Source organism: Leptonychotes weddellii, chromosome 16 (genome assembly GCF_054177405.1).
Source record: "Leptonychotes weddellii isolate Sample4059 chromosome 16, ASM5417740v2, whole genome shotgun sequence".
Classification (NCBI taxonomy): domain Eukaryota; kingdom Metazoa; phylum Chordata; class Mammalia; order Carnivora; family Phocidae; genus Leptonychotes; species Leptonychotes weddellii.
Genome location: NC_138384.1, coordinates 3,673,229 through 3,700,992, shown reverse-complemented (window position 1 = coordinate 3,700,992; position 27,764 = coordinate 3,673,229). Strand labels below are relative to the sequence as shown.

The 27,764-nt window shown below is 52.1% G+C and overlaps 2 protein-coding genes across 5 annotated transcripts in view; one reads left to right on the top strand and one right to left on the bottom strand.

Annotated features, from left to right (window-relative positions):
* The window catches only part of CRISPLD2 (cysteine rich secretory protein LCCL domain containing 2), a 139,537-nt gene extending 120,985 nt beyond the window's left edge, over positions 1-18,552 (top strand). Inside the window, exon 16 of the transcript XR_014140764.1 lies at positions 16,548-18,552. The gene's annotated coding sequence lies outside the window, so the exon portion shown is untranslated. The remainder of the gene's footprint in view (positions 1-16,547) is intronic.
* Positions 1,123-27,711, bottom strand: ZDHHC7 (zDHHC palmitoyltransferase 7). 4 transcript variants are annotated; one of them, XM_081806288.1, is made up of 9 exons: positions 27,505-27,711; positions 15,690-15,775; positions 12,251-12,582; positions 5,672-5,839; positions 5,453-5,577; positions 5,169-5,265; positions 4,614-4,695; positions 3,778-3,908; positions 1,123-3,130 (listed from the first exon to the last, which is right to left on the bottom strand). In XM_081806288.1, the coding sequence occupies exons 3-9, from the start codon at positions 12,563-12,565 to the stop codon at positions 2,954-2,956; spliced, it is 1,095 nt and encodes a 364-aa protein (XP_081662414.1). In that variant the 5' UTR covers positions 12,566-12,582; positions 15,690-15,775; positions 27,505-27,711; the 3' UTR covers positions 1,123-2,953. The 4 variants fall into 4 exon arrangements, with proteins under 4 accessions (XP_081662414.1, XP_081662415.1, XP_081662416.1 ...); XM_081806289.1 differs by lacking the exon at positions 27,505-27,711 and adding an exon at positions 16,021-16,229; XM_081806290.1 differs by lacking the exons at positions 15,690-15,775; positions 27,505-27,711 and adding an exon at positions 13,989-15,064.
* Positions 27,712-27,764: the final 53 nt, after the last annotated feature.

Sequence of the window (27,764 nt, the reverse complement as noted above, 5' to 3'; positions counted from 1 at the left end):
GGGAAAGCAGAATTTCCCGGTCTTTCCCATCATGCCTGGCAGCCGAGCTGTGCTTCCTTTGGCAGATCGAAAGCAAAACCAGCCACAGATGACAGCGTATCTTCCCTTTGCGTCTTCAGGCTGTCTCTGCTTATCAGTTGGATAAGAAGCACTGAGGTTCTGAATCTGGTCCCCAGTCAGGACTGTAGGTAGCTCACCCTTTCACCGAGCGCACCAGAATGCTACTTTGGAACCACTGTGGATTTGATGGGCACCCGCCTCTTCAGGTGCTTTTTCTGGGCCCCCTTACAGGATGCTTTTCTCTGCTTAAGCAGCCAAACCAAGTTCACATACACTAGAAGATTGGATTTAGCCACCTTCGCATTTGGGTAATATTGCCATTATCCATCTTAACGCCACCGTCCTACTTCTAGATAAGGAGTCTACCCTCACAGCCTAATGGGGGAAGACCGGGAATGTGGCAGCAAAATCCTGCACAAACAGAAGCCTGAGAGCCGCTGCCGGCCTGGCCGCCGGGCTCAGGGCTGTGTGTCCGGGCCCCGGCACATCCGAAATGCCAGCAGGCACCCCGTGCGAGAGTGTGCGGGCGGCATCCCCACGGGCGGGCATAGTGGGCGTGCGCACAGCTTGCTGGTCCTCTTGCCGGGGCGGTCGGAGTGCCGGCACCGTCGCCCTCTTCACGGCCTTCGGCTCCCTCGAGCACAAACGTTAGGTTTGTTGAATGAAGTTGTAGGTGCCTGAGATTCTGGATCCAAGAGAGAGATTTTTTTTTTTTAATTGTTTTTATTTCAAAGTGCACTAAAAAAATGACAGGAATGCTTTGAATCAAGTCAAGCTGGATGACACGCATCGACTTCGAGCAGATGGTAAACGTGGGTAGGGCACATTTTGGGAGGGCAGCGCCTGCCAGCCCACACCACTCGGCATGGCACCAGAGCATTTCAGGGCTCTGGGACAGGGACGGTGGCAGCCAGGCTGCTGGTGCTGCTGGTCAGTGAGGACCTGCGCCACTTACCCAGCTGTCTGGGGCTGTCAGCGGCAACTTTATTTCACATAAAATGACGCTGAAGAGGTGAAAGTCAAGGATACTTGATTTGCACACACTTGCCAAGTCTCACGGGGTTCAACCACTTCGACCATGTTTTTATTGATAAACAGGTATACATTTTAAAAGCCTCACACTGAAGCCAAACACACAAGTCCACCCCAGACAACAGATGTGCAAATGAATATGCAACACGACCTCTGGACACTCGTCGTGTCCGGTCCCCCTCGGGCCTGTCCCTCTGGCAGGGACACGGCCCCTCCCCCATGGCTCACACATGTGTGCAGAGACTCGGTCCATTTCCAAGACATCCCCCCCAGCTTTGCTCACCTGGCAACAGCTGTCTCTCGGGTAGGTCCCCCTGGGGATCTGCATCAGCAGTGGCAGAAGCCCTGATTAGGAGAGGATACGGATTAATTCCCACAGAAACAGAACAGTTCACAGATGAACGGAAAGGCGTCAAAGCCAGGAAGGAAACACCAACTCTTCTCAGCGTGCAGGCAGGCTCGCAAGAGAGACTTGGACTGTGTCATGGATCGCTTCCTCACGAGTCCCACAGAACAGGTACAGACCAGGCCAAGTTTAAGGCGAGTCCCCAAGGAGGGGAGCTGTTTGCTTTCTGATAGCATTTTAAGCGCTGCACCAAAGGTCCTGTTTTATCGCTTGTGACGTGGGTAGAGAAACATAAATGATACAAAAAATAAAGCTGTTGACATCCTGAATACTCTCTGCAAGTGAGTGAGGCTCAGAGTCCAGGGGCTCTGCCTTGGGGTCCCCTCACATTCTCAGTGACGCCCAGAGGCCCACAACTGTCTCTCTCTGCGATTCACTGTGGCCAGGCCCGTCCTCCTCCACACCCAAAACGACATCCAGCTGCACAAAGTATTAGGCCAACACGAGCCTTCATTGTTCTCTCACTGAGGTGCCGTCCGTACACTGCTGACTTGGCTGGGAAAAAACCACGTCCGTTCCAAGGCCCTCACGCACCCAAGATCTTTAAAATAAAGTTAAAACAGGAGGGCAACGAAGGACCACACAGGAGTGATTGTTCTTTGGATCAAGATATTCTCCAAAATGCAATACATTCATAGTAAACCCCACGGGGCCTTGTCCCGTGGCAGCTTTCCCCTCTTCCCTGAAACGTCGGTTTCTAAAAAAACAGCTCGTTGGCTGCATGCAGCTATTACCTGTTATGTCACCTAAACAACGCTGCCAATTTTAAAGCACACATGCACACACACACTCGCAGACACGCACAGACACACACACACACACACACACAGACTTGCTGCAAGGGTCAAAGCACCCCTCTTCCAGGGCAGTGGGAGTGAACCTAAAGCCACCTTCACTGTTCAGTGCACAGATCTTTTGCACATTCAGTGCAAAGTGTCAGAGCTCATTGAGACCAAAATGTGTTTCTATGTAAACACCCCTTCTTGCTCGAGGGAGTGCACTAATGAAGCCCAGGGTCAACAAGAACACCCTGAAACCATTAGCTGGAGAATTCTTATTCACTGGATTGACTTTTTTTTTTCTTCATGATTGAAAAAAGCAGCTTAATACACAGGATTTTAATCACCCATGGAATATCCCACACAACTTCTTAGAAAATGCGAGTGTTCTTAACAAAAATCCTAACTGTGCAGGAAGATAATGACATTTGGCTTCTTCACGTGGCCACGTACCTCTCGTTAGTCATACAGGCGAAAACTGGCCAGAGCGTCCCCCCGTCACTGGTTTCGAAATTCTGCAATCTGTGATTATAAATATAGAAAACTCTGCTTGCTGCAAGCAGCTGGTCTGTGTAGGTTTCGTCTGCCCTCATGATCACAGGCGAGCTGCTGATACCCTTTCAGACCCCAAATAAATAACTTAAAGTCTGTTGACAAGTTCCGGCATGATGAGGCCTCAGACAGAGAACTCTGGGCCCCCTTTCCTGGGTCTGGTCTGCAGCCGCCCAAACCGGAAGCCGACAAAGGGGTTCATCCAGAGGAGGGAGGGGGGCCCTCCGAAGACAGACCGCATCCCCTCCCATCGCAGTCTCCGCTCCCACGTCGGCTTCTCACTCTTCAGCCTCTCGATCTCCTGGAAGCAGAGAGGATCGCAGGTGGGCGGCAGCCCCCGCGGAACCCCCACCACGTGCAGGCCTGTGCTCACAGCAGAGAAGCCAGCACCAGAGTTTGGAATCCGGTTCCACGTGACAGCCAGATGCTCTGGCGACGTGTGGGCCCTCGGTGGCCAGCAGAGCAGACCCTCCTTGCTGTGCCAGCCCCACAGCCTCCTGAGTGCCTGCGGGCTGTAGCCACCGGCCAAGTGGCCACCCGCACCCAGCCCGGGCAGCCACGGCGGTGGCGGGAAGGAGCCAGTCCTTGGGGTCAGGCCACCAACCTTTTTTGCATTTGTTACAAATATTTATCAAGTGCCTGCTCTAGATCTACAGTTCAAAGGCATGAAGGCCATTCGTTCGCGGCACCTCACACATAGCTCCTCCGGGGGGGCTGGGTCTCCTAGAACCTGGGAATCAGCCTGGCTCTATCTGCCCGGATCTGCTGACTCTCAAATCAAACTGATCCTTGAGTTTGCACCGCGCACAAAGACAGGAAGGACAAACACAGAGAACCTGTCCTATCAATCTCCTGAGTTAGTACGCCCGCACCTGCTGTTGACCCTGGGATTGCCCATTTACTCAAGCCAAGTAACGTCAAGCAGGCGCGCCGGAGAAGGAAGCGTACCGTTTCATCGTTGCATATGGAGTGGATCTGGGTGCCAAACATAACTGCAGTGAAAGTGAAAAACAGAAGACTCTCAAGGCACAGGAAGATCAACAGGATTACAGTCACCGGAGGTGAGAAGTCACTGCATTCTGTGAACAAGAGAAAGCGGGCTGTGAGCGGGCCCCAGAGCATCGTGTTCGGCTCACAGAAGAATCCTCGTGGAGCCAGCCCCGGAACCAGGCCCAGCGGACTGCCGTGCTCGCCTGTCAATGGCACATTCACTGTTCACCGCGGGGCGGAGGCAGTCAGCCCTTCTTGGCATAAACCCACTCCACCAGCTGTTGGTCAGCAGTTCCCATCTCACCCGAGGTTTCTGGAAAGCTGTACCTGTGCGCTGACCTTCAAGGGAAGCCAGGAGATAGGACAGCCCCGCGTCCCCACCCTGCTCCGCACAAGCCCCCAGGGGGCGCATCTGGCCGACCTGCTGGCCCGTCCAGGGAGGGGCGATCAGTGCCCACCTTACTGCACCTGCTGCAGTTTGCTCCGATACGGTAACTCGAGGCCCACACTGACAATTCCCAGCTAGCTAACCAGAAAGCAAACTCAACGTCTGCCAGAACGACACTCATTTCCAGGTAATCTTAAACTCTGCAGAGACGCTTTGCAGGAACTGTTACATGGCTAAGCAAGGACCGTGCGTATGTGGCTTCAATACACTCATGAGACAGTAGACCTGAAACCCGTACTCCTCACTAAAGGGATCTAAGAATTGACTGGAACATCTTCTCTTCTAGCTTTTCCCATTTTGCCCAACAGCATGTGCTCACGAGAAGGGGACACACAGCGTGACTCACCAGTCCACTGCCCTCGGACACAGGACACGAACTGGAGTCCACAGAGGATCAGAGCGTGGACTGAGGACAGGGCTATGTACATCTGGAACAAGAGAGAAGCTCATTAGCAACCAGGAAGCCATCACGTGTTTCTAGGAGCAAAATCTACGTCAGCGTGTTTTCTCTTCCATTTCGATCATCAGTAGATTCATGAGGGGAGGAATCCATCAGAGCAGCTCACAGCTGCCGCCCGGGGTCATACTACACTAAGAAGCACAATCCCCCAGAACACACAGCAGGGAAGGGAGTCCTAACACATTTCGGTAAGACCCTAATTAGCAACTGTGACTCAAGGTATCTGAGAGAGAACGAAACCGCATAAAACACCTAAAACAGTCACACAAGCAACATTGACTGCTTCCTGCCAAGGACAGCACGGTATTATCATTTCAATCCCGGAGAAAAGGTTGGAGAGAAAGTGGTCTGATGTGAGAATAAATTCACCTGCTCCAGACAAGATTCTAGTTAAAGAATTGAACACTCAACTTAAGTCACCACACAAGTACTTTTACTCACAGTGAAGAGCACAAAAAATCTCTGATTCTTTTCTCCTACACAGTTGTTCACCCACGGGCAGTGATGATCCATTTTCCGAATACATCTTTTGCAAATACTGAAAAGGAGAAGTCTGGTTTTCAGTATTCCATGCTCTGAGAACATACAACCCCAGTTCACGCATCCAATACACAGAATTAGGTGCTGGCAAGAGGCCTCCGAGAAGGGCCTCCTGTTCTGGGGAGGGGGCCGTGGTCCCTGCAGAGGTGGGCGCCCGGGCTGCTCTGGGGAGGGGGCCGTGGTACCTGCAGTGGTGGGCGCGCTCGGGTTTGATGCAGCAGCACTTTGGGCATTTGTAGATGACCTCTCCAGGCTTCAGCTGCAAACTCTCCATGTACTCTTTAGTAGCATTTCCTTTGGGTACCGCCCCCTGCAGTTCAGTAAGAATGTGTTTTGGTTGGAGAGAAAGAAAGATTAAAAAAAAAACAAAACAATAAATGTAGGATCAATCTTAGATTTTATACATTGTAAAAGAATTTGTAATGCTGTGGTTGCCACTTAAAGTACATTAATACGAAAAAAAGGGGCGCCTGGTGGCTCCGTTGGTTAAACGTCTGACTCTTGATCTCAGGTCTTGATCTCAGGGTCATGAGTTCAAGCCCCACGGACGGGCTCCCCACTGGGCGTGGAGCCTACTTAAAAACCAAAAGACAAAAATGAAAAATAACCGTATAACTCAGACACGATCAGGAGTTTGACTTTCCATGAAAAATAGCACATGTATTAAAATGAACTCAAAATACTTTATCCTTCATAAACTGGTAGGTCACCTGAGTTCTTTCTAGCTTAAGGCAGGACACACCAGAGGCGAGGTCTGTTAAGTCATTCCAACTCAAGGGCAGCTGATTATCGCTGAAGGGCAGAATGTTCTGTCAACACCACTTCCGTGTCACCCCATTCTCACGGGCAGGGCTTCATGATAAGTGTGTCGCTTTCCTAGCAGCTGCCGGAGGGCAACACGGCACAGAACGATAACAAAAAGGGACTTTATCTCGTATTTGCAGTTGTGCAATGCACCTGCCGCCTCATCAAGAGCACTCACACACACACCTGCAAAGTGTGGCCCTGAGCACCTGACGCGATGGGCGGGGCTCGGCCCCGGGAGGAGCAGCATTAGGGTGGCGATGGTGCAGTTGCTGGTGTCCCACATGCTGGCCGAGGTGGGGCGCCGGCGGCCAGGAGCAGGTGAGGCCTGTGCAGCGGGCATGGAGGGCCTTGTTCTTTGGGCAGCGGAGCTGCTCCGTGAACAACACATCTGTGGGACGGACTCCGGGAGCCATGGCGGGGTGCACTGAGGACGGTGACCCACTAGAGAGGAGGAGGTTCTACACGTGGCAAGGCGGGAACAAGGTCTCATCTCCCCTTGGTTAGCGCCACGGAGCCTGCGCTTGGAGCAGAAATGCACATCGGGAAGAGCAGCCCAGGGCTGCGGAGGGAGCACGAGCCCAAGGAGATGCAAGGCGGGAGTGAACAGTAGTGGGCACGGCGAGGGACTTCTCAAAGCCCGGATGCCCGGGCTGGCGCCAGAGCCAGAGAGCTGAACCTGTGTGAGGTGGGGGCCAGCATCCACGCTTGACAAGGCTCAGCAGTGAGTGTGCTGGGCTTGGAGACTGAGGACCACCAGCTCCAAGGCCCCCAGCAAGCCAGACCCAGAGCCCTATGAGCTACCTGAGGACAGGAGGGGCGGCTTCCGGCCCGCCCTCCACCAGTGTATTTCCCTCCACGCAGGCACCTGTCCCTTCACCGTCCTAACACAGGGAAGCTATTCTGGTCAAGATCCTAGTGTTTCCTACCACTCCAATTGTCTCCTTAAAGAAGATTAAACAGTTAAGGGTTTAAAATGTTTTGGATTTGAAAATTTAAACCAGAATGTTAGGCAAAACATTTTACTTAATTTACATACCACAATTTGGAGTCTTGAATCAAGTTTCCTCCACTGATCCAGGAGTCTTAAAGATACAATGATTTTGTAAATCCTGTAACGTCATACACACTCCTGGTGACAGTTCAACGTTATATGTTTCCATAATAGGAGGAAATGGACCAGATTTTAAAACTCCACACACCTTAATTTTTATGCACTCTTCCACAGTAAAAACTGTGATCTGCTACAATACCCTTCTGGACTCCTCTGGAAAGCAGAACAACTGCCTGTCTTTCCCAGGAGATCCCTTAGGACTGTCTCCTGAGGCAAGGGCAGGTGGGGCCTGATGGCTGGGGCTCATGCGCGGTGGTTTGGGCATCTTCGGGATCCTGCCTGGAGACCTTCTGGGTTGCTGCTCAGAACCCTGGGCAGGCGGCAGAGCCCCTCAGGGCTTCCAGACGGCCTGGCCGACGCCCTGCAGCTGGTGACCTACACTTGGATTCTGGGTCTCTCTCACTGTGCTTTCACAGAGCAGATGCCAAGCAGAAGGGCAGGTGCTGTCCCCCCAGATCAGCACCGAGGGTCACGCGGGTCACGCCCAGAGGAGGGCCCGTTTGCTCGCACCTGTGGGGCCGCTCTTCACGCCATCCAAAGAAACCCAAAGAGCAGAGACGTGGTCCTCAGGCTCACGTTCCTACTTGGAGTAGAAGAAGCATCAGGGGGTGCTTCTTGTAAAACCCATCTGCATGCTTCATGCCCAGCTCCCCAGGCCACAGCAGTGCCTTCAGGCGCCCCACTACCCAGCTTTTTGCTCTCCTGCCGCCTCTTCCAGTACCCGGTCCCCCACTGTGCACACCCACATCCACCTCTCATCTACTACAGGGAAGGAACCAGATGCCCGCCCTCAGGGACAGGGCTCCCAGCCACGGGCTATGTCTGGGGAGGTTACGCTTTGCAATGTACTTTGTTTTCTTTTTCCTCCCGTATATTCCCATCTTGTCTCCCCGACTCCCTGTCATGCATTCTGGATTCCCCAGGACCTACTCAAGGGCCAGCTGAGAACGGGGCTATCCCTGAGACCTACAGACTCATTTATGAACGCCCAGGGGACAGGCAGCACGTGCAAACGGGCACAGGGGTGTAAGCTGAAGACTCCAGAGTGCAACGAAAGCTCCGAGACAAAAGGCCCATGTTTCTTCCACTAAAAAATCCCGAGACACAGAGACTGAGAAGCGGAAGACACAGTCACCCACCGTCAGAGCGCAGGCTCCCGGCGAGGAGGAGTGAGCAGACCGAGACCCCGAGGCCGGCCGCGTGCAGCTGCGCACACACGGAGGGGTCGCCGCACGTGCAGCTAGGCTTTCCCGAAGAAGAGCCCTTCCTCTTTCAATGTCCACGCAAATACTTACAAATCAAGTTTTACCATGTCTGCGATTTACCTCCAGAAGCTCTGGGGAGGAGAAGAGAGGGAGCAGGGAGGGTATCGCTGACACAAGACTGCCCATGAGGGGCTAATGGGCTTCCCGCTCGACTTCTGTGTGTTGGAAACGGTCTACAAGAAGTTAACAAAAAGGCAAGGACTTTGGTGACAGGCGAACCTTGTTCAAAGCCTCGCTTTGTTCCCGGTGCAGCTGAGGGGTCGTTTTCTGGTGTGGACTGACCACCCACCTCTGCTCGCTGCTGGTGGACTACCAGAGGGGTGCCCTCCGTCAGGTGCCTGGGACAGGACCACAAAGGGCTCCCTCTGCCGCCAGGCGCTCAGCAGATGCCGGCTGACAAAGTGGACATTCGTGAACACAGACCAGGGTCTGGGACAGCGGGCTCTGGGTCGTGGGTGGTCTTTCTCAATTTTAAGTCCTCGGTGTGTTCCTGGATGTTAAGAATGGTGAAAGTCTCACCTTCCAGTAGTAAGAGCCATCACCTCTCAAGGACCCCATCTTCCTCCCTGCTCCCCAGAGCCAGGGCCTATTTTCAAGTAACAACATGAACTGAAGCCAATCAACTGGTCCTGCTCCCTCGGAAAATGCTGTTGAGGTCCCAGTGGGGTCTGTGCCCTGACACGGCATCTCGGTTCTAGTTCAGCCCAGACTGGACCCTGGGACAGTAAAGTCGTGACCCGCAAAGAGAAGACAGCAGACTCCCCGTGCTGAGGGACAAAGGGTGGCTGTGTGACTGTGCTGGGCCGTGCACTCTCTGCTTCAGAAATGGGGATTTGGCCCTTAATGATTCCAATCCGATCTGGTCTGTGGGGCTACCCTTCCTCACTAGACGGCAGGGAGAGACAGGCGCCCGAAGGGACAGAGGAAGCTCCAGGAGCCTAGCCTGCTCTCCCGCTGGTCCGCCCTGACAACAGCCTGCACGACCCGGTTCCCCAGCCTGTCAGGGGCCAGGTGTGTCCTTGCCCTTGGGCTCCGGAGGCTCCCCTGGGTGTCCCCGGTTTTATTTACACTGACTCTAGCTGTGTCTGTAGTTTGCCAGCAGAATCCTGACATGTGGCCCGGCTGAAACAGTGACATCAAAGAGACAAAGGACTTGAATGGACAGTTCTCCAAAGAAGGCACACAAACGGCCAATAAGCTCATGAAAAGATGCTCGACATCATTAGTCATTAGGGAAATGCAGATCAAAACCACCGTGAGACGCTGCTTCGCGACCCTCAGTTGCAGTCATCTGAGAGATGGACAAGAGCATGAGGATGTGGACAAGCTAGGTCCCTCGCACGCTGCTGGTGGGAGCATGCTTTCCAGTCTGGAAGTTCTTCCAGCAGTTAAACATAGTTACCATGGGATCCAGTAATTCCACTCCTAGGTATTTACCCAAGGGACATGAAATACACCTACACGGGAATGTTCACGGCAGCATTATCTGTAACAGCCAAAAAGTAGAAGCAACCCAAATGTCCCTCAACTAATCACGCCTAGAAACAAAATGTGGCGTATCCGTCCGATGGAACATCCTTTTGCCGCAAAAAGGAACAAAGTTCTGATACGTGCTACAGTGTGGATGAACCCTGACCACCTCATGCTGAGTGTAAGAAACCAGACATAAAAAGCCCCATATGATAGGATTCCATTTAGATGAAGTGTCCAGAATAGGCACGTCCGTAGACGGAAAGCGGGCGGGCAGGTGTCAAGGGCTGGGGGGAGAGTGGCCCGGGCAGTGATGGCTAAGGGGTGCAGGGCTTCTCTTCTAGGTGATGAAAATGTCCTAAAATTGACTGTGGTCGTGGATGCACAGCTCGGACTACATGAAACCCACTTAACTGTGCACTTTAAAAGCACAAGTTTTGTGGGGTATGAATTCAGTTTGAATTCAAAACCCTGATATCCAAGATCCCAAACTCCTCCTCGACCTTGGACCTCCCTCCTGACGCTTTGCCCAGCGTTCTCTGTAGTGACCCAGCAAGGAGAATGAATGTGCCCATGACGGACAGGTGCAGTGTCGTGCACGCACCTTCTCCCCACCACCCGGCCTCCCCAGCTCTTGGGCCTTCCACTAAGCGTTAGACCTTTTCCCACAGGAGGAGGGGGGTCAGGACAGGAGTTGGACTGCAGGGGTTAGGAGCAGGGTTTCGCTCCCAAAGGGAGACTTTGCTGCATAAAAGGGAATGAGGAGAGGGCCCCTGATAAGTCTCTGAGGGGACATTGGATTGGGCTGTGGTCAGAGATGGCACAATCTTTGTGAGGTGAGGCTACGAAGCCACCAGCAGACCCTGAGTCTCAGTCTGTCCCACGGCGCTGCTCCCTGCTGCCCACCGGCCAGGTCAGTAATGCCATCCTCTGCCCAAGACCCCCACTAGGCAAGGGACAGAGTGAACAGCGTAGGAAGAGCCCCTGGGATATGAACTCCGACAGCAAAAGTCAGATAAAAGTGCATGTAAACCACATTCTATGGACCGATCGGTATCAGTTCATCCTCAAACAGACTCCTAATCTAATTTATAAAAAAAAAAACTGTACCAACAAGATATTAACTTGTTAGTATTTTCTGTAGAGAAAGCTACCAATAAACATGAACCGGGTAGATGATAATTCCTCAATCAGGAGCCCCTGGACCACTAGTTAGAAACCGAAATTTTAATGCTGTGGAAAGCAGTTTTCAAATGCCGCTCCTCAGGGACCACTGGTGGCACGGCCTGTCGCACAGCTCCCCTGACGGCAGTCACCTCTCCCCGGGGGCCCTGGGCATCTCCGGGCTCTGCGGGTGACTCCTGGCTGAGCTGCTAGGGTCTGTACTGCTCTGCCTACCCCAAGGAGGTCTCAGACCTCAGAGAAAGAGCCGGAAACCCAACACAGAGGTTCCGAATCCAGGGGCCTTCAAGACATCAGGGACCAAGGGCAGTTCACGGTGGTAGGTCTGGCCCCTCTTGACTCTCAGAGAACCTGCTCCCAAAAGGAGCCCAATACATGGCCCACGCGGCCTCAGACTTCAGCTGACACAGAACGATGAGAGAACTGTAAAGCTACAAAGAACTTAAGATTAGTTAAGTGGTGAAATCTAAAACCCAGATCTCAGTCTGTTCTTTAGAGGAACAGTATTTAAACCAGGAGGAATTTATCAATCATCTAGTTACAATCTCTCCATCCGTACAAACTGCCCAGCGGGCTATTTTCCATTGCTGCACTGTGACATCATTTGTGTTTGAGCAATATTTATTCTCCAGTGAAGATATGAAGAATGTGGGGTGCCTGGGTAGCTCAGCTGGTTGAGTGTCTGACTCTTGGTTTCGGTCAGGTCAGGATCTTAGGGTCGTGAGATCGCGTCTTGCGTCGGGCTCCGTGCTCAGTGGGGAGTCGGCTAGAGATTATCTCCCTCTGCCCCTCCCCCCACTCGTGCACGGGCCCTCTCTCTAGCTTGCTCTCTCTTTCTCTCTCAAATCTAAACTAAACTAAACTAAAATAAAATAGAAATGAAAAATGTGGGACGCCTGGCTGGCTGAGTCAGTGGAGTAGCGACTCTTGATCTTGGGGTTTTGAGTTCAAGCCCAATGTTGGGCGTAGAGATTACTTTAAATAAATAAATAAACTTAAAAAAAAAAAGAAGAAATGACAAACGCCACAAGCCTGTACCCGGGAATTAATAAAAGCCTGAGGCCACAGGAGCAGGAGGCCCTTCACCTCAGGGTCTGTGGCGCCCCATGACTAGACACGGGAAGTGCAGGGCGACAGGGAGTACTCACAGGGTCGGTGAGCATGGTTCTCAGGTGGGACGACAGGGCCAGCACCGCGAGGCAGTTAAACAGGACTCCGTTGACCACAGAGTACCAGAAGTCTTTGGAAGGCAGCAGCATGACGAATGTCACCACAAAGTCCGCATAGACGACCAGGAGCCACGTCATGACGGCACAGATCATGCCGCAGCCGTCGCGGATGAACCAGACCCTGTCGGCCACGTCAGCCTCCGACGAAGAGGAGGACGAAGAGTCGTAACTGTCATTTTCAGCCAGGAGAGGATGATGTTCGACATCCCGAAGCCGGTGTCCTGATGACGGCATGATTTCCCCGGCGCACCCTAGAGGGGAACGGACAGAGCCGATGAGGCTCGGGGGACACACGCACGCTTGCTCATGGGCCACCTGAAGCCTGATGGCTTCCTCTGCTCCTGGCCGACTCACAAGGACCGTCTAAATAGGGCAGAAAAGAAGACAACAACTGAACAAGATCTGAACCCTACAATCTTCCACCTTAGTGACTAGGTGACAGCCTGCGACACAGCCAGCCCCACCGTGTGGGTGATGCTGAGAGGCACGCACACTCGCCTTCGGCCAGCCACAGGGGAGCGAAGACAGTGGAAGGAACAGGCCAGATGCAGATTCCCAGCCCCGGGGGCGACAAAGCCAGTGGCATGCGGCCAGAGCCCACGCTGCCCCGTGTGTGCGGAGCCCCGGCCCCCGAGCCCCCGCCCCCCGCCATCCTCTGCTGGCGTGTGGACCCCGGAGCGCCGAGCTCCTGCCTGCCTCCCCCGCCGGCCGCGCTGGGCCACGCTCCCCCACCGTGCCCGGGCTGGAGCGCTGAGGCCGGGGCCGCCGCTTACGGTGCGCTCGCCCTCAACTCTGCAGTTTCTGGAATGCCTTCCTCTCTGCGTTCCTCTCCTACAAGTTGTCTTCACTTGCTAATCCGTCCCTTCAGCTCTGCTTCCGACACCTTTCCCGTATTTCCTACAGTACCTGTGTCTGAGCGCGCACAGGGGCTGAAGGAACTCACGAGAAACTTCCCCCAGACTGGTTTGGACTGCTGCTTTAATGCACGCCCTTCTGTGACCAGCGTGCGACCGGAGGGCAGCTGGACGCTCGTGATAAACATAAGGAGGGGACATAGGAGTCCGTTCACCGGGCCTCGAGGTGTTCGTACAAGGGACAGAGAAGCACCGACAGTGTTTTCTCGAATGGCCCGAGTACCTCCTCGGCACCGGAGCTCGGGTGAGCGCCCTCCGTGCGAGAGCCCGGCCTCCCGGCGCCGTGGAACAGGAGCAGAAGAGAGGAGGATGCCCCGGGGCCGCCACAAGCCCTGCCGGCTCCATCTTTCCAGTCTGGGCGCGGCTTCCTTCGCCTCCCCCCCCCCCCGCCCCCCACGCCAACTGCAGCACAGCGATGACAAGGACGAACGCACAGGCCTGCTCACAGAGGTCACGCGGGAAACCCTCTGCAGAATTCCCTTGCGATGTACAAATGTTCACCGGTACAAGAGAGACCTGAAACAGGGTCCCACTGGCAGTAAAAGAACCCTGCTCTTAGGTCTGACAAAAATAGCTTTAAGGTTTTTTGTAGGAGAAACAGAAGGAACGAAAGAGAAAAAGAACGTGGACGGGTTCCAGCCAGCCGTCCTGGCTGGCATCTGCCAAGCCCTCCACCGTCCCCTGCAAGCACCGTGCCCGTCTCCTCCTCCCACACAAACCCTCCATGCCCCACAGGGCCTGACCTTCCTCTCTCGCAAGCACGCCATCCTGAAGGGTTCTTCTTCCTCTGAAGAGGGTTTCTGAACACCAGACGCGACTGCCTGACGAGGACAGCAGACCCTGGCTCTGCCCACACCCGGGTCCAGCTCCATTCTGTCAGGGGCCGAGACAGTGACGGGAAGGTTCTCCCTTCCCTGGGACTCCCAGGCCCCACTCATCAGTGCTGCCTGCACCATACGGACCCCTTTCTATCTTGAGAGAGGCCTTGCGTGTCTCACCTCCTGAATGACTCACACGGAGGGACTGGTCTTCTCTCCCCGTGTTCCCTTTCGGGGTGTGCACGCTGTTGGGCCCCCAGCAAGTGCATGTCTGTTATCAGACAGATGCAACACCAAGAAACTGGTCCCCTTCTCAGACTCAAGTAGTTTCCTAGTGATTTCCACAAGAGGGTCTTCCTGTATCCTAACTATACATCATCAAGCACTGAAGCTGAAAAATTCCTCCGGCCAGAATTCATTTTGCTTTATGGCTACTCTGGCGAGACACTGCCCACGACAAGTGGGCGCCTCCTTTCAGGGCAGTAAGACAAGAGGCTACAGGCTGGCTTTCTGTCCGAGCATGTCCGTACAGTCTAAGTTCCCTCCAGAAACCAAGAACCGCAAGTCTCTAGAGGCAAACACAGTGAACGCGCAACCAGCTCAGCCCAGCCTTCCCGGTGGTGACACTGGTGAGAACCGCCCCCCCCAGAGCCGGCTGCAGCCCTGTCGTGGCACACCCCTACCCGGGCCGCAGACGGCAGGTCTAGTCCTGCAGGAAGAGAAGCCACAAAGACGCCAACCCTGGGCGTGGTAGGAGATTCCTAGACAAGCTCACGAGGATGTGGATGCATGACGTTTATGTGAAAACGTTACAAAGCCAAATTTGTACAATCCACCCGAAGGCAATGGGAAAATCATCTGATACCCAAAAGTCACCTTATTTTCAAGAAAACAATCAATGAACACAGCAGAGTAGGCGGATAGATTCAGTTCTGTGTAGCCCACTGCACGGGCCTTCTGCTGAGTCACCGTGTTTATACTTCATGAACGCAAGAGGAAGGGCGGGGAGGAAATGAAGCAGCAGCCCCTTCACAGGGACACAGGAGAGCGGGCTGCACAGCCATCTGCGCAGCAACACTAAGTGTACCAGTCCCTGGGGTCAGGGTGCATCTCTTTCCACACTCACTGCCACACTGCCATCGATCTCCTGCTGAAGACCATTTCTGAGAGAAACCAGAAAGCACCACGCAGCGACTAACAGGCCAGCAGATGGTGCGTCAGCATTTTTTTGACTTTAATGGCCAACTTAATGGGATTTTGTCCACACTCCCAAACCTGAGCTTAGTTTATGCTCATGTTAGAGAAAGCCCTGTTTCCCAGAACAGGGCAAGTGCCACAGGAGATCACCACGACTTGAGCGGATGACCATCCGAGCAAAACTTTCCACTAACTGTCACTTGGCAGGCACCTCATCCTGTAATAGGTGCGGATAACTTCCAAATGCACTTCACAGAATCCCCTCCAGAGGCACATTCTACCTTCCGCGTAAGTGGTGAGCAAACCAAAGCCGGTAGGTAAAAAGACTGACCTTCTGTACCGCCTGCGCTGCCCTTCCAACGAACACAGTCGATGCCCATGGCAGGAAGGACACCGTGACAAGACACCTGCCCAGAGTCACTCGCTTACCTCACAAATGATCTCTAAACATCACTTGAACATCTTGCGCCTCTTCTTCAGGATCTTAAGGTGCATAGTGTCCTATGTGACAGGATCTGAAAGATAACAAACTCAATTAATTAGAAAAGTGACTCATTCAATGACAAAAGTACATAACATTTCTTAGGATAGGATCAATTTGGGGAGCTATGTAACCAACGCAACATTTTACACATCAAGTTGTCATTCAGAACTATCCTTAACCATGAAATCATTACTCTGTGTTTTCATTACTAGTAAACTATGAAATGATTGACAATCCTGAAAATGAAGTCATTCACTTTACATCTGCCCCTTTTACCTTCCTGCTATCTGAGCCCTGGCATTAAATACAAGTTGAGAAGCCAAAATCTCTTGAGCAAGATCCCCAGGGATCATCCAAACCAAACCGGACCAGCCTATATTTCAAAAGTCAACAAGTGTTTTAGCAGCCACAACAGAAGACTTCCAGAGAAAATGGGAGAGAGTGAGACCAAGAGGTGAGAGGTGCTGGACAGGACGCCAGGCCCACTGTGGGAGGGAACAAGGCACAGGAAGCAAGCAGGGAACTGAGCGAGGCCATCTACTTAAGGAAGAAACTCCCAGGTGGCATCTCCCTCCCGGCTCCCAAATCGCTGGCAGGCGGGTGACCAGATGTGGCCTCTCCAAAAGCACGCATCTGGCCCGAGAGGAAAGGCCTAAAGATACCAAGATGGTGGGGGGAGTCCCCCCCAATATAACTAGTCTTTATTTCCAGCACAGATCTTTTCATGAGTTTTTTTTAAAGCTGTCCATTTATTTCCAGCCTTAATGACATGTAACTGACATGCATCCCTGTGTATGTTCTAGGCGGACAGCAGAATGCTTCGACTGACATACAGGTCAGAGGTTTTGAAGAAAGCCCAAAATAGGTCTCAGGAGAGACAGAGCCCCAGAAAGAGGGGAAAAAGGAATTCAAAAGAGGCAAAATGCAGAGAGAAACCTTAAGAGTTAAGACATTGTATCTGTGAAACAAAAGAGGAACATTCTGAGAACTTCCTAGTTACTGAAAAATAAAAATGATAGCATTAAAATTAAAAAAAAAAAACAAAAAAACAACAGGATTGGACGAGAGATGAGGAACTCTCCCAAAAGGAGAATTAAGTGACAGAGACCTCAGGAGAGAGTGTAAAACAGAACTAGCTGGCCCAGCGTGCCCGCGGCAGGAGGCCAGCAAAGCGCAGCCCTTTCCGCAGCCCTTCCCGCAGCCCTTCCCGCAGCCCTTCCCGCAGCCCTTCCCGCCACGAGTCTCGCTTCCCTCCTGGCCGCCCGCTCCGCGCGCCTGGCCGCTCCGTCCTTACCCCGTTTCCTTCCAAGAGATGATTTTTCTGCTTAAGCAAACCCTCCGTCGGAGTCTATCTTCTGAAACCAAGACCCCTGACTAGGAGCAGGAGGCTGGCGTGGAAGAGGGGGGAGGGGGTGGTCCGCAGGTGGCACGGTACCCCCAAGTCTCTGCCACCAGCCAGACTCTCCAGGGCAGAGCGGAGGCCGCTCTCTGTCCGGCCCCGAGTTTGCCCGGCCTCCGCCGAGGCCAGGCTGTCACCCCCTCTGCCCAGCAGCCACCGCAAGACTCCTCAGGAGCCACCTCTCCCTCAGCACCTGCCCGACAGCCTCCCCGCTGCCCCGGGGCCAGTGCTCCGAGCGCCTTCTGAACGTCTGAGGGACACAGGCGGCCGTGACTCCACGCTGCCGACGCTAGTGTGGGTGACTCTGTACATACAGTGATTTTGTTCAGGGGATGGCTGTGCAACAGCCAGCAACTCTGAAGACCCATGTTTTAAAGTAAAACTGGCTCTGCAAGATGTAAGAGTGCTCATCGCAGACATCAGGTTTCCCGCAGAGTCTCTAGAGTGAGACCAAATCCCCAATTGCTTTTATACGTTTTGAAAAGGAACCAACACAGCAACCACTTCGAAAAGCGGCCTGACACTTTCCCCAAGTAGGACACCCACCCTGTGAGTCAACAATTGCACTTGTCGGTATTCACCCAGGAGAAATGAATCTGAACACAAAGCAGGGAGAGAACTGTCCGCAGCAACTGTATTCCTAATACTCCCCAAACCAGAAACAACGCAAACATCCACCACCGGGAGATGCCCAAGAAACTATGGCGTGCTCATCCGAGGGCACGCTGCTCAGCAGCGAAGAGGAAGAAAATGGTTTTGTGAGATCGGCGACCACATGGATAAATCTCAAAGATATTATGTCACCCATATGACACTTGAAACCAGGCAACATTAATTTTTTCTGAAAGAATCAGAACAGGGGTTCGAGCACAAGGGGAGTGACCGAGAAGAGCCCAAGGTAACTTTCTGAGGTGATGCAAATGCCCTACATCCTGAGAGGATCACTGGTGCTACTGGCACTTAAAGTTGTACATTTCACTGTGCATTGATTATGCTTCAGTTAAAAAATGAACAGGAGAAAAATAAGCAGCACGGTGACAGGGACGGGTTGGGAACGGTGAAGCGGAGGCCAAGTTCCAGCCAGATGCTTCCTCCAGAAACAGCACTCAGGGGCCACGATGTCCCTGACTGACCTCCATCTGTATCTTCAGATGAGGTTTTTAGCCTCTTCCCTCCTTTTTCTTTGGCTGTAAACAATGTATCCTCAAATACAAACTGAAAACAAATAAACAAACAAAAGACATCAGTATTCTTTGGTGATCAGTCACGACAAAAAAGAATCAAGAGGGGCGCCTGGCTGGCTCAGTCAGTAGAGCGTGCAACTCCTGGTCTCAGGGTCGTGAGTTCGAGCCCCAGGCTGGGTGTAGAGATTACTTAACAATAAAATCTTAAAAAAAAAAAAAAAAGAATCAAGATACAATTACTTTCACTATTGCAATAAAAAGAATGTCTACCCTAGAGTCTGATAATCATGTTTATATTAAGATGCTATTTAAACTCATTATGGCTTTACTATTCATACACCCACTGATGACCTATAAAAAGCAAGAATAAGCAACTCTCTGCTTCAGGCACAGAAGAAGCATAGGAAGCAAACGCGAACCCTGAGAGATCTACTTCATTCAGCCATGGGGGGCGGGGGCTCCAAGCACCATCCTCTACACCAGGCCCCAGGATGCACAACCACGGACGGCGGCTTTAGCTCACAGGAGCTCACAAACCAGCAGAGGCGGGAATCAGGCCAGTAAATAATGTGCTAAGTGTTATCCCGAAATCAGGAGCAAAGTGTGTTAAGGGAGAGAGATGACAACGGCTAATTCGATCTGGAGGAGCCGGAGAAAGTGTCAGTAAAGAGGCCAGCATGGTGGGCCCTGACAACAGGCGAGGTACACACAGGAGGCGAGAACAGTGTGAGGAGGCCCAGGTGGGAGCAGGAACCCCGCGAGCCGAAGGGCCTTGAGCTCAGGGTGAAGGAGGGGAGGGAAGGACGGAAGGGGAAGGGCAGATGGGGCCACTCACAGAGTACTCAGAACGCCCAACTAAGGAGTCTGGAAGTCTGGACTCGTTCTGCTGGTACGGGAGGCACCAGATCTCTGGTAAATAGATGTTTTAAAAAATAATTGGTGAGACCAAGGATGGAAGGAGGAAGCCAGCCAACCAGGAGGCCGTTGCCACCACCCAGAACAGAGAAGGAGCTGGCCGGGGCCAAGAGGGGAGTGGGGCCTGCAGGGGACTGAGCGCTGTCCCCAGAAGAAAGAGCACAGCGGGGACCAACGGCAAGGGACGGCTGGGGCACAGCATACGGAAGTGAAAGGGACTCGGAGGCGTTTCTGTCCCGCTTGCTTCTCCCAGAACATGGGAGCCGCAGACTCAGGCTCACAGAACTTGAGGTGCCTCAGGAATAAACCAGCAGACAATCATCTGCCCTCCTGCTACTCCGTCCTCGAGAGACAAAGTGGGAACGGACGTGACCACCCAAGGGGCCACAGCAGTGTGGGGCTGGAGCTCTGACAAGGGTCCAAAGAGCCACAAGGGAGCCAGGGGGGCCTAAGAGCAGGGAGCTAAGAGCACGAAGGCTGGAGCAGTCAGCCCTCCCAAAGCAGGTGCCGGGAGAGGCTCAGCTCAGTAGGGACCTTTCCCCAGCAGGTTTGGTCAAGTGCCAGGAGCTTGGGAGACTGGGCGGTGAGGAAATTAAAGAAGCACCTTTTTAAAGATGCAATTAAGTCCCGGACATATGCAGCTAGAAGGAAAAGTCGAGGGAATTCTGCCTCTCAGCTTGCACTCTCGTGTATTATCTCACGTAATGCTCCGACAGCGATCCTTAAGTGCAGCTGAGTCTGGAATAACACAGGGGCTGTGTCGCCACCCTGCCCCAAACAGTCAAAAATCCATGTACAACTTCCGACTCCCCCAAATTTAGCTCCTGATAGCCTAATAGCCTACTCCACACTAAAACATAAACAACCAATGAACACAATTTTTGCATGTATTCTTATGATAAAGTAAGCAAGAGACGCAAAAGTGTTAAAAAAAATCCTAAAAGAAAATACGTTTACAGTACTGTATTATATTTATCAAAAAAAAATTCACGTATAAGTAGCCTGTGCAGTCAAACCCATGTTGTTCAAGGGTCACCTAGACTTGGTTTGCCCACTTGCACACCTTGGCCGCCTTGGACCCACGGGGTTAAGTCCCCGCCAGCCCCTCAGCCCCGTGAGTCCCTGGGGCTCCACACAAATCCCACCATACTGCATCCTGCTTTGACCATGGCTAGCTTTTTTTTTTTTTTCCAAAGATTTTATTTATTTATTTGAGAGAGAGAATGAGAGCGAGCACATGAGAGGGGGGGAGGGTCAGAGGGAGAAGCAGACTCCCTGCTGAGCAGGGAGCCGGATGCGGGACTCGATCCCGGGACTCCAGGATCATGACCTGAGCCGAAGGCAGTCGCTTAACCAGGATCATGACCTGAGCCGAAGGCAGTCGCTTAACCAACTGAGCCACCCAGGCGCCCGACCATGGCTAGCTTTTAAAAGCCGAGGACAGCCCCAAAAGTGATTTAATGGAAACAGAACGAATATATGTGCAGTTAAGCCAATTAAGCTAGCAGCAATCTAAGAAAACATCAGCGAGGAGGCCCCGCCATGCCTGCTCCTGTTTCTTTTTTCTTTCTCATCCTGTACTTATTTGAACTTTTCTTGCAACTACAGAGATAATTTAGGCTTACTGCAGTTTTCTGTTTTTAAAAAGAATGAGTGCCCAAGTTTGCAGACTCAGGGGGATGACCCTTCTTCCTGAGATGGAGGAAGCAACAGTGGGGCGGGTGGAAGGGGGGACGTCTACAGAGAACCATGGAGATGCACTGAAGCTAAAGCCGTTCACGCTCCATAACACCGTCTTCTGAGCCAGGAGTCAGGAGTGGGTTGGGGGCGTTAACAAGTGCAGGAAGCAACTGAGATTGGAGAAGAGACGCTGCGGGGAGGACAGCCAAGGGAGCCGTGGGCCCAGGCAGCGCAGCAGACCCCCAGTTTCTAACACCGTGATGGGAGTGGCTCGCCCTGCTATCCAGAAGCCCGGCTCGGCACCCAAAGCTTTATGGGGCTGGAGAGTAGCCAAGATGATAGGAGAGAAAACCAGGGTATCAAAGGCAAGACTTGGGCTGAAATGATTCACCGGGGAGTGCAGGATGAAGGGGAGAAGGCTGACAAGCCAGGGGACAGCAAACTCCAGGGACCTGGAGGTCCTGGGGAGACTAAGAACCCAGTGGGGAGGAAGTGACAGGGTTGCCAGGTCAGACTGAGGCTGGGTCAGCAGGGCAGCGGTAAGAACTCAGCGGAGGCGCCACTCAGGGTAACAGTAAGATCCGGCAGGTCGCGACCTGGGAGGGGAGTGAAGGGGAGTGAAGGGGAGCGAAGGGGGAGGTCAGGCACGCCTGGCCTGGGGGTGTCAACCTTCAGCCTGGATACTAAGTGAGCCGGGACCCAGTGGGAAGACTACAGACAGTGGAGTCCTAGCTGAACTTGCTGAGAGAATGGAGCATTCAGATAATCTGGTACAGTGTATTTATGGCAATTACATTCTCAAATGTTCTTTCCGTCAATTTGTAATCACGAAAGATTTAGCTTGCGCTTTCAAACCCCACCGATAATACATGCTGTACAAAACAATAATTTTCTCAAATTATTGAATCTAAAGAACAGAATATTAACCTTTAAGGAAAAAACCCAACAGAATATTACGCTAACTAAAGCCAAGTCTCAATAACAGGCTGGCACATTACCCATACTGTGAACAGTAAACTTATTTAAGGTTTCTAGAAAGGTCTTCCATACTAAAATACGGAAGGATGGCGAATGGTGGAACGCACCCACGTGATGGGACTCAGAATGCAGTCAATCTCATGAATGGGGGGCAGGGCAGCAATGGGTTCTTCCTTCTTTCCCACGGGCCACACTTCAGTCTCTTACTGGGTCCTCGTCTTTGTAGACTCCTCAGTGTTGGCAGTGCCCAGGTTCAACCCTGGGTTTTCCCTTTATCTGTGTGTTCTCTCTAAATGATATTAGAGGCTCTCAGGCCCACTGTCACTGCTAAAAACACATATATCTAGGAACCCCCCAACTAACCATGTGTCACTGAGTCTATCAGCCGGCTCCTCAACAAGGCCCTCTGCCTACCGGACCCTTCCGACATTCACGGTTCCATGGGGGCACCTCCATCTAGCTGTCAAGGTCAAAACACAGGAGTTACCCTTCATTGAACTTTCCCCCACCTCCCCACACTGAACCCTTCAGCAAGTCCCGGGGGCGCTACCTCCAAAACCAACCCCAATCTGACCCCCTCCCCCTCCCGCCCAGCCAAACCAAGGCCCACGAGCCTGGCCCTGGGCAGTGTGCAGGGCGCCTCCTAAGCACGGTTTCTGCTCTCACTGCTGTCCTCACCCCACAATCCACCCCCATTCAGCCAAGTACGTTTTCACAGATCTAAATGAGATCACTTTCCTCCCTTACTTAAAACCACCCAACGAGGGCCTCTGCAGTTAGAATAAAATCCAAAGGCCTTCCTGTAGTCTAAAGCCCAACCCGACCCAGACCGTGCTGACCTCACTTACCCTCCCTACCTCACTGGCCGGCTTGCTACTCTCATCACCTCCACACGATGTTCCCCACTGTCCCGACACACCCCCAGGACGCTCCACACTCCACACCCATCTGTGGAATGAATAAGAGAACCAGGGAGCTCACCTGAGGAGGCCCACAGGAACAGGAAGGGGGTCAAGTGGGATCTGGCACGGGGGGTGAGGTCAGAAGTCTGGGAGCCTTGGGGAAAAGCAGTCAGGGAGAAATGTGGAAGGTTATGGGGAGAGAGGGAGAAGAGGAGGAAGAGAGAAACCCACTTGCAGGGGTTTTCTGGGGGAACCTCCATTTCTGGGGTGTCACCCGAGCGTGCAGGCTCGCTGAGGTGGTCTCGAGGGAACGCTCACCCATATGCCAGAGGTCCGTTAGGCCTGCACTAGAGCCACAGCTGATTCTGAAAGACAAATGGAGCAGCTCTTCTAAAAATCCCAAGAAGGTAAATGAACCCTGAGGAATTCTAAATCCAGAAATAAAAAGAACACTAGGGTTCCAAGCCTCTCTAGGTGTCCTGTCCCAGGGACTAGCTGAACCTCAATCAGGCTGGTGAATCCCCGCCTCTTTCCAGATGCTCCTAAATAGGGTTTCCTTGTTTAAAATGAAATGAACTTTTATAACATCAGACTCAACCAAATCCAAAACACTACGAACATGCGCCAGGCTACTAATGTAGCCAGCAGTCAGATGCGAATCTATGACAACCTAAGATATCGTAAAGGAAAGGAAAGGCCAATTCCTACCACCGTCTCCCGGCACCGGGGGCTTTATACGCATCAGTCCATCAGAACCAGCGGCTGCCCTAAAAGCAAGGCGCTAGCATCAGCTCATTTCAGACACAAGTAGATGAAGACTTAGAGCTGTAGTAACCTGCCCAAGCTCACAGCCAGGAAAGGGTGGACGCAGGACTGTCTTGACTCCAAAGCCCACGTTCTTCCATTAAAATACACCGCCTCCCAGAGCAGTTGGTTTTAGAAAATGCATTCTGTAATGAATAAATTGAATTAGGGACTCTGGAACTCTGAGAATTCAAAACATTTCAACAAAGAAATGATACTGTAAAAGCCTGTCTCAAGAGACACTGGAAGCTTCTCTATCCTCACTGCTCCCTGCTTACAGGGTGCTGCCAATAAACTGCACCCTCTCCCAGAACATGGAGCCTAGAACTGCACCCTTTCCAAAGCACCAGCGACACAGGGAGCGGGCCTCTCCTCCCACGTACTGAGAGCACTCCTCATGCAACCAGTATTCATTAAGTACCTTTTACCCTCTAGACACACAGCCCCTCACCCCTTCCTACTTGTGCAAGGACACTCCCTGCTTAGGGCTCTGCCCCCTCCCTGCTCACCTTTCCCACAACCGAGTTTAGGCACCCTCACCTCTGGCGGGTACCTCTGCAGAATCCTAATCTCAAGGTCACCAGGTCCATTCACCACCCTCTGTGTAGCCACAGGACTTACGGCCAAAATCACAGTGTGGGTCACAAAGGCAGTCTGGTTCCAAACCTGTTAGCCCTGCCCGTGGCATTCAAGGCTCCACTGAATCTGGCTCCCCTACCTTTTTGGGCTCAGTGCTCGCCACAGTCTCTTCCACAAGGCGCTCATGCTGGTCCCCTCGCCATGCCCTTTCACCCCTCCGTGCGTCTGCTCCTGCTCTTTCCTCCAAGTAGAGGACTCTTACTCTCTGCCCAGCCAAATTATTCATTAATCAAGCTCTTACCAAGCCCCCACTACATACAAAACATCCCAGGATGACTTAAGTATTTTCAAAACTATAAGATGCTATACCAATGTATAGCATTACCTTGGGCCCACACCGAGTCTGGATTTTATTAGACAATAGGGTTCTAACAAGGCTCTACAAGAACGGAATAAAACTTAGCAGTAAGGAGAGCTACGAATAGCAAGACAAGAACATGTTTGTAGATAGAGGCAAAGAAGTCAGTGAATGGGAAGAAATCAAAGAGGCAAAAGTGAGAGGAAATGCCTAAATGCCTGTCCCATGATAGGCAGAGCAAAGAACAGACACAGAGTTCATGGAACGATGGGATTCTCTCTTCCTCAGAGGCAGAGGAAAGAAAAAGACTGATGGATATTGAGAGAGATTTTTAGCTAGAAAAGACTCAAGGTTGAGAGAACTCTCCCAGTAGCCTCTGTCTCCTCCATGTTCTAGAAGGTAGACATTCGTCAGTGGTAAAACAAAAGAGTGTATTTTTAAGTAGAAAGGGACCATGAAAAAAGGAAGGATGCTGTTTAACAAAAAAAATACAACCTTGCCCAAAAGGAAGTTTGGCCTTTGGCCTTGGCTGACAGTCCGATTCAGGGTGGGAACTGACCAAACCAGAAAGACCAATAATGTGACTCAGAGGGGGGCTTTGGGTCACACAGTATCAGCGTGGTCCATTAATGAATCAGTTACGCTTATGAAATGGAACCCCAATAAAGACTCTGAGCACCGAGGCTCATATGAGTTTCCCTGGTTGGCAATACTCCCGTGCACACTGTCTCATATCAGTGCTAGGAATTTAACACATTCTGAGTCCACACAGAGAGGACGACAGAAGTTTCACCTCTGCTCCTTCCTCAGACTCTGCTAGAAGCCTCTTCACTTGGCTGATTTTAATCTTTATCCTCTACCTGTAATAAACCACAACGTGAGCATACCAGCTTTCAGGGAGTTCTGTGAGTCCTTCTCTAAATAACCATCAAACCTGAGGGTGGTTTTGAGAACCCCAAAACTTGCAGCTGATGTCAGAAGTGAGGGTGGTCTTGCAGACTGTTCCCTCTAAACTCTGGATTTGACTCTCACGTTTGGCCTGGACACTTCTCAGATGCTACAGCCGAAGGGTTACACAGAAGTTGTCAATACTGACCCTGGACACTGGCTTTGGGGCCAAAAGGGAACGCAATGAGTGTTGAGACCTTATGCTCTGCTCTAGTGTTTAACTTTGTTTTTTTTTTAACAAAATAAGCTGTATTTGTGTAACAAAACAAGAATAATAATTACTTATTATTCTTAAGAAACATAATCCCAAAAAGCTGCTTTAGGAAAATTGTCTTGTAGAGCTGCCCAACATGGAGTGGAGCAGGGCCGCTCCCACATCATCAGGAAAACTACTTCCCAATCACCCCAAACATTAAGTTCATATGTAAACTTATTTCTAGTGCCATTTCTCAAATTACCAAAAACTGTATTATTTATACCACCACCAAGTCCCAAGCCTGCAGGTAACAGTTTCAGTAGGTATGGAGAAGTCAATCCATACTTTTGACTGAATCAAGACTAAGTTCCTTTTAGTACTTTCTCTCTCACTGAGAGGGCCATTCTGTTCATACTAATGCTTGTCCTTTCTAGAAGATTTCTGCTTTTATAGTGGATTAGCACAGCTGTAACAGTCCAGTTTGTACACTGTAATCTAAGGCAGGCTCTGAGCGATTGGTAGTGGAATACTTCTGCACACACTTTACCCCCTTTGCTTTGAGCTGAGACATCTGCATAAAAAGTTCCCATGGTTGTTTAATGAATTCTTTAGGAAACCACCCCTCAGATAGTCTTGTTCTCCTCCCTTTCTAAACGCAAAAGTCAGGGTGAACCCACCAGTCTAACTCCCCAAAATACACAACCCAAGTAACTTCAATAACTTGAACCCTCCTATCTTCCAGAATGTCAAGAAATGCAATTTAACATTTCTGTTCCATCCTTTTTTTTTTTTTTTTTACTATCCCAAGAACCTTTCACGTGAACAAAGTTCTGACTTCCTAACAAGCAAATTTAACAAGGTGACTTTTATAAAGGTGGCTTTAGGTAAGTACAAGTTATAAAACAAGGTCAAAAAGATTAAACTTGTCATCTGTGGGGTGAGGAGTTTAGGAAGAAATAGCTGACCCAGATTTCTAGACCATCTGAGACAGGAAGAGTACGATAGACAAATACATGTGCGGTAAGTACATACACCAAGCGGACTCACTGCACAAGTGGTCAGTAAAAGAGGCTACAAGGCAGCCAGCTACCTCAACAGTTCTTACACTCCTATTTAACTACCATCATAAACGTGTTATTTATAAGCTAATAAAGTTTGTCCATCACAGCAGAGAGACTTAGTTCCGGCAGCAATGACTCCTTGGGAGAGATGAACCTTGGCAGCACCAAGAAGAGATGCAGACGTTGCCCTGAAGGCTGACCTGGTTGTCCGAGATGCCCTGTCCCGCAACTCCCCACAAAGACCATTGACGGGGTAAGGGAAGATAACCAGGAAGATGGGCAAAGAATAAAAGAGAATAGTTAAAACTTTTTAAAAGGAAGGTAAGAACAGGAGCATTCGAGAAGCCACGGGCGATGTTCAAGGAAGCCCATCGTAACACATGCCTATAAACCACTGTTACAGCTTACAGTAGGGTTTTATAGTCACTCTCTCTTTGGGCCCTAAGAACAAGCCCGTGGTTAGTTTATTAGAGGGGGGAAAACAAGGCTCGGAGAGCTTGGTGTCATGCCCAAGGTCAGGCAAAAACCTGGGGCTGCAATTCGGGCCCGATCCCGAGAGATCAACGAAGGAGTGACGAGGAGACACCTGGAAAGGAAGTCAAGTGCAGGCACAAGGTGGCACAGAGGTGCCCCCGAAGAGCTCGGGAAGGTCGCAGGTGCGCAGCGGGTGGAGGAGAGGACGCAGGGGGCCGAGGGAAGGGCGGCCGGGGGCCGGGGGGCCGGGAGCCCGGGGCGTGAGCAGCCCGCCGCACTCACCCGAGGCCCGGGCGGGGTCGCCCGGCGCTGCGGCTCCTCCCGGCCTGCGGCGGCGGCGACTGCACCAGCCGAGGCAGGGTCGCATCATGCGGCCGCGCTCATGGCCGGGCTGGAGCGGGCCCCGCGGCTCGGTTCGGGTGGGTCCCGCGGGGCCGATTGCAGGGAGGCGGCCGCCCAGCACACACGAGGGCGCACAGCCCAGCCTGGAGAGCCGGGCTGCGCGACCCCCGGAAGTGAACCCCACGAGGTCAGGGGCGCCG

Excerpts from the sequence above, each read along its gene's own strand:
- ZDHHC7 (XM_081806288.1), bottom strand. The coding sequence starts at position 12,565 with ATGCCGTCATCAGGACACCGGCTTCGGGATGTCGAACATCATCCTCTC. Across the intron at positions 4,696-5,168 it reads GATTTTTTGTGCTCTTCACT|ATGTACATAGCCCTGTCCTC; the intron begins GTGAGTAAAAGT and ends CTCTTGTTCCAG. Across the intron at positions 3,909-4,613 it reads TGTCCGAGGGCAGTGGACTG|AATGCAGTGACTTCTCACCT; the intron begins GTGAGTCACGCT and ends TCTTGTTCACAG.